Genomic DNA, 9,950 nt, shown 5'->3' with positions numbered 1-9,950 from the left:
CCAAATTGGTGAAGTGAAATGAAAAAAATTACTTGTTTAAAAAAATTCTAAAAAATAAATAACGGAAAAGTGGTGCGTGCATATATATTCACCCCCTTTGCTATGAAGCCCCTAAATAAGATCTGGTGCAACCAATTACCTTCAGAAGTCACATAATTAGTTAAATAAAGTCCACCTGTGTGCAATCTAAGTGTCACATGATCTGTCACATGATATCAGTGTATATATACTGTACATATTGCCAAAGCTTACTTTGGATATTTACACTATTAACATAATTAAAATAATAATAATCAATATTGTCAACGGGACAACAGTAACAACAATAACCAAGGGTGAAAATAACCATTGAACAATAACAATATAGAGGACATGTGCAGGTTGGTTGGTCTGTCAGACACTGTGCCTCATCTTATGGCAGACAGCAATGTAGTGCGCTGCCAACCCACACCTCTCTGCGTCCTCCCCCAACAGGACGGGTAGCCTATTCTCATCAGAGAGGTCTTTGAAATCTTTAATATAATTTTTTAAACATTTTGTCAAGAAATGCAGCTCTTTCTCAGGTTCTGCTGTGGTGCAGTGGTTGCACAGCCTTTCCTCTACAGGGAGCCAGGTTTTCCTGTGTCTACCCTTTTCAAGGGCAAGGCTGTGCTCACTGAGCCTGTACTTTGTCAAGGTTTTTCTAAGGTTTTGATCAGTAACCATGGTCAAATAGTTTGCCATGGTGTACTGTCGATATAGGGCCAGATAGCACTGCATTTTACTTTGTGCTTGTGTTTCCCAATAAGCAATGTAGTGTTGTTTTGACTGTGTTGTAATTTGGTTTATTCTGATTGATTGGATGTTCTGGTCCTGAGGCTTCAGTGTGTTAGTAGAACAGGTTTGTGAACTCAGCGCCAGGACCAGCTGGATGAGGGGACTCTTTTCTTTGCTCAGCTCTTGGCATTGCAGGGCTTGGTAATGATATGAGAGGGGGTCACTGTATTTAGATGTTTCCCAAACTTTATTGCTATTTTCTGAGTTTTTATTATTAGTGGATATTGGCCTTATTCTGCCCTGCATGCCTTGTTTGTAGTTTTCCTCTGGACATGTAGGAGAATCTTACAGAACTCTGAATGCAGGGTGTCAATGGGGTGTTTGTCCCATTTGGTAAATGTTATTTTCTTCAAAATGTTTATGCTGCACGTATTGCCATTGATTTAATTATGTTATGTTTTACCCCCTCACCACTTTCAATAACTTTGTAGAACAGTCCTGTATGCCAAATAGAATCAAATGCTTTTTGGAAGTCAATAAAGCAAGCGTACATTTTGGTATTATTTTGGTGGACATGTTTATCTATCAGGGTGTGTAGGGTGTAAATATGATCGGTCGTGCGATGTTTTGGTATGAATCCAATCTGGCTTTTACTCAAGACATTGTATTATTAAGGAAGTTTAGAACTCTTACATGTATAATACTAGAGAAAACCTTCCCCAGGTTACTGTTCACACAAATGCCTCTGGAATTGTTAGGGTCAAAGTTGTCTCTGTTCTTAAAGATTGGGGTTATGAGTCCTTGATTCCAGATGTCAGGGAAATAACCTACACTCAGGATCAAATTAAAACAGTTTTAATATAGCCAATTGACATTTTGCACTAGTGAATTTGAGCATCTCATTTAGGATGCCATCAGGTCCGCATGCTTTTTTAAATTTGAGGGCCTGAAGTTTCTTATAGAGCTCCTGGTCAGTAATTGGGGAGTCCAATGGATTTTGATTGTCCTGTATAGCTTTTTCGAATCCATTAAATTCTCATGAATGTTCCAGTAGAGTGAGACCGGGTGCTGCAGATTGTTCTAGTAGGGTGAGACCGGGTGCTGCAGATTGTTCTAGTAGGGTGAGACCGGGTGCTGCAGATTGTTCTAGTAGGGTGAGACCGGGTGCTGCAGATTGTTCTAGTAGGGTGAGACCGGGTGCTGCAGATTGTTCTAGTAGGGTGAGACCGGGTGCTGCAGATTGTTCTAGTGCCCTCGCCAATTCGTTGATATATATGTTGAAGAGGGTGGTGCTCAAGCTGCATCCCTGTCTCACCCCACGGCCCTGTGGAAAGAAATGTGTGTTTTTTTTGTCGATTTTAACCGCACACTTGTTGTTTGTGTACATGGATTTTATAATGTTGTATGTTTTTCCCCCCAAACACCACTTTCCATCAATTTGTAAAACAGACCCTCATGCCAAATTGAGTCAAAAGCTTTTTTGAAATCAACAAAGAATGAGAAGACTTTGCCTTTGTTTTGGTTTGTTTCTTTGTCAATTAGGGTTGTTTCTCTCTCTCTGCTCTCTCTCTCTCTCTCTCTCTCTCTCTCGCTCTCTCTCTCTCTCTCTCTCTCTCTCTCTCTCTCTCTCTCTCTCTCTCTCTCTCTCTCAGGCGGAGATGGTGAAGCGACTGAATGCAATCTGTGCCCAAGTCATCCCCTTCCTCTCACTGGAGGTTAGTGTGATATCGATCTCCAGTTAGTCTGTCTCCTGTTCTCTCAGATGGTCAGAGTGGAAAACTATTGATCTCCAGTTAGTCTGTCTCCTGTTCTCTCAGATGGTCAGAGTGGAAAACTATCGATCTCCAGTTAGTCTCCTGTTCTCTCAGATGGTCAGAGTGGAAAACTATCGATCTCCAGTTAGTCTTCTGTTCTCTCAGATGGTCAGAGTGGAAAACTATCGATCTCCAGTTAGTCTGTCTCCTGTTCTCTCAGATGGTCAGAGTGGAAAACTATCGATCTCCAGTTAGTCTCCTGTTCTCTCAGATGGTCAGAGTGGAAAACTATCGATCTCCAGTTAGTCTGTCTCCTGTTCTCTCAGATGGTCACAGTGGAAAACTATCGATCTCCAGTTAGTCTGTCTCCTGTTCTCTCAGATGATCAGAGTGGAAAACTATCGATCTCCAGTTAGTCTCCTGTTCTCTCAGATGGTCAGAGTGGAAAACTATCGATCTCCAGTTAGTCTGTCTCCTGTTCTCTCAGATGGTCACAGTGGAAAACTATCGATCTCCAGTTAGTCTGTCTCCTGTTCTCTCAGATGATCAGAGTGGAAAACTATCGATCTCCAGTTAGTCTGTCTCCTGTTCTCTCAGATGGTCACAGTGGAAAACTATCGATCTCCAGTTAGTCTGTCTCCTGTTCTCTCAGATGGTCACAGTGGAAAACTATCGATCTCCAGTTAGTCTGTCTCCTGTTCTCTCAGATGGTCAGAGTGGAAAACTATTGATCTCCAGTTAGTCTGTCTCCTGTTCTCTCAGATGGTCAGAGTGGAAAACTATCGATCTCCAGGTAGTCTCCTGTTCTCTCAGATGGTCAGAGTGGAAAACTATCGATCTCCAGTTAGTCTCCTGTTCTCTCAGATGGTCAGAGTGGAAAACTATCGATCTCCAGTTAGTCTGTCTCCTGTTCTCTCAGATGGTCAGAGTGGAAAACTATCGATCTCCAGTTAGTCTCCTGTTCTCTCAGATGGTCAGAGTGGAAAACTATCGATCTCCAGTTAGTCTGTCTCCTGTTCTCTCAGATGGTCACAGTGGAAAACTATCGATCTCCAGTTAGTCTGTCTCCTGTTCTCTCAGATGGTCACAGTGGAAAACTATCGATCTCCAGTTAGTCTGTCTCCTGTTCTCTCAGATGATCAGAGTGGAAAACTATCGATCTCCAGTTAGTCTGTCTCCTGTTCTCTCAGATGATCAGAGTGGAAAACTATCGATCTCCAGTTAGTCTGTCTCCTGTTCTCTCAGATGGTCACAGTGGAAAACTATCGATCTCCAGTTAGTCTGTCTCCTGTTCTCTCAGATGATCAGAGTGGAAAACTATCGATCTCCAGTTAGTCTGTCTCCTGTTCTCTCAGATGATCAGAGTGGAAAACTATCGATCTCCAGTTAGTCTGTCTCCTGTTCTCTCAGATGGTCACAGTGGAAAACTATCGATCTCCAGTTAGTCTGTCTCCTGTTCTCTCAGATGGTCACAGTGGAAAACTATCGATCTCCAGTTAGTCTGTCTCCTGTTCTCTCAGATGGTCAGAGTGGAAAACTATCGATCTCCAGTTAGTCTGTCTCCTGTTCTCTCAGATGGTCACAGTGGAAAACTATCGATCTCCAGTTAGTCTGTCTCCTGTTCTCTCAGATGGTCAGAGTGGAAAACTATCGATCTCCAGTTAGTCTGTCTCCTGTTCTCTCAGATAGTCACAGTGGAAAACTATTCTGATCCATTCAAAAGAAAGGGTTGAGGAGAAGGGACAGAATGAGATGGAGAGAGAGGTTCATTTATTCTTTATTTCACTTTTGTTGATGATCTATTTCACTTGCTTTGGCAATGTAAACACATGTTTCCCATGCCAGTAAAGCCCTTTGAATTGAATTCAAGAGAGAGAGAGCCCTGCAATGCCAAGAGCTGAGCAAAGAAAAGAGTCCCCTCATCCAGCTGGTCCTGGCGCTGAGTTCACAAACCTGTTCTACTAACACACTGAAGCCTCAGGACCAGAACATCCAATCAATCAGAATAAATCAAATTACAACACAGTCAAAACAAAACTACATTACCTTTCGGGAAACACAGGCACAAAGTAAAATGCGGTGCTATCTGGCCCTAAATCGACAGTACACCGTGGATAACTATTTGACCATGGTTACTGATCAAAACCTTAGAAAAACCTTGACAAAGTACAGGCTCAAATCAAATCAAATCAAATGTTCTTTGTCACATGTGCCGAATACAATAGGTGTAGACCTTACAGTGAAATGCTTACTTACAACCCCTTAACCAACAATGCAGTTTTAAGAAAGAATACCCCCAAAAAATCAACAAACAAACAAAAAAAATTAACAAATTATTAAAGAGCAGCAGTAAAAATAACAATAGCGAGGCTATATACAGGGGGTACCGGTACAGAGTCAATGTGCGGGGGGTACCGGTAAAGAGGCTATATACAGGGGGTACCGGTACAGAGGCTATATACAGGGGGTACCGGTACAGAGGCTATATACAGGGGGTACCGGTACAGAGTCAATGTGCAGGGGGCACCGGTTAGTCGAGGTAATTGAGGTAATATGTACATGTTATTAAAGTGACTATGCATAGATAATAAACAGAGAGTAGCAGCAGCGTAATAGGGGGGAGGGGATGGAAATAGTCCGGGTAGCCATTTGATTAGATGTTCAGGAGTCTTATGGCTTGGGGTAGAGGCTGTTTAGAAGCCTCTTGGATATAGACTTGGTGCTCCGGTACTGCTTGCCGTGTGGTAGCAGAGAGAACAGTCTATGACTAGGGTGGCTGGAGTCTTTGACAATTTTTAGGGACTTCCTCTGACACCGCCTGGTATAGAGGTCCTGGATGGCAGGAAGCTTGGCCCCAGGGATGTACTGGGCCGTACGCACTACCCTCTGTAGTGCCTTGCGGTCGGAGGCCGAGCAGTTGCCATACCAGGCAGTGATGCAACCAGTCAGGATGCTCTCGATGGTGCAGCTGTAGAACCTTTTGAGGATCTGAGGACCCATGCCAAATCCTTTCAGTCTCCTTAGGGGGAATAGGTTTTGTCGTGTGCTTGGACTGTCTTGGTGTGCTTGGACCATGTTAGTTTGTTGGTGATGTGGACACCAAGGAACTTGAAGCTCTCAACCTGCTCCACTACAGCCCCGTCGATGAGAATGGGGGCATTTCCTGTAGTCCACAATCATCTCCTTTGTCTTGATCTCATTGAGGGAGAGGTTTTTATCCTGGTACCACACGGCCAGGTCTCTGACCTCCTCCCTATAGGCTGTCTCATCATTGTCGGTGATCAGGCCTACCTCTGTTGTGTCATCGGCAAACTTAATGATGGTGTTGGAGTCGTGCCTGGCCACGCAGTCATCAGTGAACAGGGAGTACAGGTGGGGACTGAGCACGCACCCCTGAGGGGCCCCCGTGTTGAGGATCAGCGTGGCAGATGTGTTGTTACCTACCCTTACCACCTGGGGGCGGCCCGTCAGGAAGTCCAGGATCCAGTTGCAGAGGGAGGTGTTTAGTCCCAGGGTCCTTAGCTTAGTGATGAGCTTTGAGGGCACTATGGTGTTGAACGCTGAGCTGTAGTCAATGAATAGCATTCTCACATAGGTGTTCCTTTTGTACAGGTGTGAAAGGGCAGTGTGGAGCGCAATAGAGATTGCATCATCTGTGGATCTGTTGGGGCTGTATGCAAATTGGAGTGGGTCTAGGGTTTCTGGGATAATGGTGTTGATGTGAGCCATGACCAGCCTTTCAAAGCACTTCATGGCTACAGATGTGAGTGCTACGGGTCGGTAGTTATTTAGGCAGGTTACCTTAGTGTTCTTGGGCACGGGGACTATGGTGGTCTGCTTGAAACATGTTGGTATTACAGACTCAGACAGTGAGAGGTTGAAAATGTCAGTGAAGACACTTGCCAGTTGGTCAGCGCATGCTCTGAGTACGCGTCCTGGTAATCCATCTGGACCTGCAGCCTTGTGAATGTTGACCTGTTTAAAAGGTCTTACTCACATCGGCTACGGAGAGCGTGATCACATAGTCATCTGGAACAGCTGGTGCTCTCATGCATGCTTCAGTGTTGCTTGCCTCAAAGCGAGCATAGAAGTGATTTAGCTCGTCTGGTAGGCTCGTGTCACTGGGCAGCTCGCGGCTGTGCTTCCCTTTGTAGTCTGTAATAGTTTGCAAGCCCTGCCACATCCACGAGTGTTGGAGCCGGTGTAGTATGATTCAATCTTAGTCCTGTATTGACTCTTTGCCTGTTGGATGGTTCGTCGGAGGGCATAGCGGGATTTCTTATAAGCGTCCGGGTTAGAGTCGCTGGTAGAAATGAGGTAAAACAGAATGAAGTTTCCCTGCATTAAAGTCCCCGGCCACTAGGAGCGTCGCCTCTGGATGAGCGTTTTCCTGTTTGCTTATGGCCTTATACAGTTCATTGAGTGCAGTCTAAGTGCCAGCATCAGTTTGTGGTGGTAAATAGACTGCTACGGCTACGAAGAATATAGATGAATACTCTCTTGGTAAATAGTGGGGTCTACAGCTTATCATGAGATACTCTGCCTCAGGAGAGCAAAACCTTGAGACTCCCTTAGATATCGTGCACCAGCTGTTGTTTCCAAATATACATAGACCGCCACCCCTTGTTTTACCAGAGGCTGCTGTTCTATCCTGCCGATACAGTGTATAACCCGCCAGCTGTATGTTATTAATGTCTTCGTTCAGGCACGACTACGTGAAACATAAGATATTACAGTTTTTAATGTCCCGTTGGTAGGATATTCCTGCCTGTAGTTCGTCCACTTTATTATCAAGTGATTGTAAGTTGGCCAATAGTATCGATGGCAAAGGCAGATTAGCCACTCGTTGCCGGCTCCTTACCAGGCACCCCGATCTCCTTCCGCGATATCTCCTTTTCTTTCTACTGTGAATGACGGGGATGAGGGACCTGTCGAGTGTCTGGAGCAAATCCCTCTCATCAGACTCATTAAATAAAAATTATTCGTACAGTTCGAGGTGAGTAATCGCTGTTCTGATGTTCAGAAGCTCTTTTCGGTCATAAGAGACGGAAGCAGCAACATTATGTACAAAATAAGTTACAAACTGTGCGAATAAACACAGAAAATAGCACGGTTGGTTAAGAGTCCATAAAACGGCAGCCATCCCCTCCAGCACCATCTGTGACTCCGTGAGCACAGCCTTGCCATTGAGAAGGGAAAACCCCTGGAACCACTGCACCACAGCAGAACTCGAGACAGAGCTGCATTTCCTGACAAAATGTCAAAAATATAAAACAATTAGAGACTGTCATTTCCCCAAATATGAAACCCTTATTCAAGGTTTCAAAGACCTCTCTGATGAGAATAGGCTCCCCGTCCTGTTGGGGGAGGACTCAGGCTACCCGTCCTGTTGGGGGAGGACTCAGGCTACCCGTCCTGTTGGGGGAGGACTCAGGCTACCCGTCCTGTTGGGGGAGGAGGCAGGCTACCCGTCCTGTTGGGGGAGGACGCAGGCTACCCGTCCTGTTGGGGGAGGACGCAGGCTACCCGTCCTGTTGGGGGAGGACGCAGGCTACCCGTCCTGTTGGGGGAGGAGGCAGGCTACCCATCCTGTTGGGGGAGGACGCAGGCTACCCGTCCTGTTGGGGGAGGACTCAGGCTACCCGTCCTGTAGGGGGAGGACTCAGGCTACCCGTCCTGTTGGGGGAGGACTCAGGCTACCCGTCCTGTTGGGGGAGGACTCAGGCTACCCGTCCTGTAGGGGGAGGACTCAGGCTACCCGTCCTGTTGGGGGAGGACTCAGGCTACCCGTCCTGTTGGGGGAGGACTCAGGCTACCCGTCCTGTTGGGGGAGGACTCAGGCTACCCGTCCTGTTGGGGGAGGACTCAGGCTACACGTCCTGTTGGGGGAGGAGGCAGGCTACCCGTCCTGTTGGGGGAGGACGCAGGCTACCCGTCCTGTTGGGGGAGGACTCAGGCTACCCGTCCTGTTGGGGGAGGACTCAGGCTACCCGTCCTGTTGGGGGAGGTCTCAGGCTACCCGTCCTGTTGGGGGAGGACTCAGGCTACCCGTCCTGTTGGGGGAGGACGCAGGCTACCCGTCCTGTTGGGGGAGGACTCAGGCTACCCGTCCTGTTGGGGGAGGACTCAGGCTACCCGTCCTGTTGGGGGAGGACGCAGGCTACCCGTCCTGTTGGGGGAGGACGCAGAGAGCTGTGGGTTGGCAGCGCACTACATTGCTGCCTGCCATAAGATGAGGGACAGTGTCTGACAGACCAACCAACCTGCACATGTCCTCTATATTGTTATTGTTCAATGTATAGTTATTTTGACCCTTGGTTATTGTTGTTACTGATTGTCCCGTTGACAATATTTATTATTATTATTTTAGTTATGTTCATTTTGCAAATTGATCACTTCATCTCCAAAATACGCTTTGGCAATGTGTACATTGTTACGTCAAACCAATAAAGCAAATTTAATTTAATTGAATTGAGAGGGAGAGAGAGAGGGAGAGGGACCTTTGTCTCTCCCAGGGTGTTGTGTTTCCTGTCTGTGAGGGTACGTGTGTGTTTAGACCCTGCTCTGGAGGATGGGAGGAAAGGCAAGGCGGGATGGAGCAGAGCGCTGGCTCCAAACCTCTCCTCAGATTACACCTGTATTATAAATGGATTAGCTGGATTATGGGATGGATTAGCTGATTAGACTAGAGATCAGGGACGACTGCAGTCAGACAGAGGTACTGCTGAGGATGCATGGATTTGCATAATATTTGCTTTACTGTAAACAAATTATTCATATACTACATTGTCTCTCTCCCTTTGTGTCTATCTCCCTCTCTATCTCCCTGTGTCTCTATCTCCCTCTGTGTATATCTCCCTCTTTATCTCCCTGTGTGTCTATCTCCCTGTGTGTCTATCTCCCTGTGTGTCTATCTCCCTCTCTGTCTATCTCCCTCTCTGTCTATCTCCCTGTGTGTCTATCTCCCTGTGTGTCTATCTCCCTGTGTGTCTATCTCCCTGTGTCTCTATCTCCCTGTGTGTCTATCTCCCTGTGTGTCTATCTCCCTGTGTGTCTATCTCCCTGTGTGTCTATCTCCCTGTGTGTCTATCTCCCTCTCTATCTCCCTGTGTGTCTATCTCCCTGTGTGTCTATCTCCCTCTCTATCTATCTCCCTGTGTGTCTATCTCCCTGTGTGTCTATCTCCCTGTGTGTCTATCTCCCTGTGTGTCTATCTCCCTCTCTATCTATCTCCCTGTGTGTCTATCTCCCTCTCTATCTATCTCCCTGTGTGTCTATCTCCCTGTGTGTCTATCTCCCTGTGTGTCTATCTCCCTGTGTGTCTATCTCCCTCTCTATCTATCTCCCTGTGTGTCTATCTCCCTCTCTATCTATCTCCCTGTGTGTCTATCTCCCTGTGTGTCTATCTCCCTCTCTATCTATCTCCCTGTGTGTCTATCT

General features: G+C 46.5%; 1 protein-coding gene across 1 annotated transcript in view; it reads left to right on the top strand.

The window, feature by feature from the left end:
- Positions 1-9,950, top strand: part of LOC311141338 (transducin-like enhancer protein 4) — a gene marked incomplete at both ends in the record, with an annotated part of 114,914 nt that overhangs the window by 31,754 nt on the left and 73,210 nt on the right. Inside the window, one exon of the mRNA XM_084176633.1 lies at positions 2,409-2,471. Within this exon, the coding sequence (XP_084032759.1) occupies positions 2,409-2,471 (63 nt within the window). The remainder of the gene's footprint in view (positions 1-2,408; positions 2,472-9,950) is intronic.

The sequence above is a fragment of the Coregonus lavaretus genome, assembly GCF_964263955.1.
Source record: "Coregonus lavaretus genome assembly, chromosome: 14".
Lineage (NCBI taxonomy): Eukaryota > Metazoa > Chordata > Actinopteri > Salmoniformes > Salmonidae > Coregonus > Coregonus lavaretus.
The sequence above is the reverse complement of the archived record's forward strand: the minus strand, read 5'-3'. Positions and strand labels throughout refer to the sequence as shown.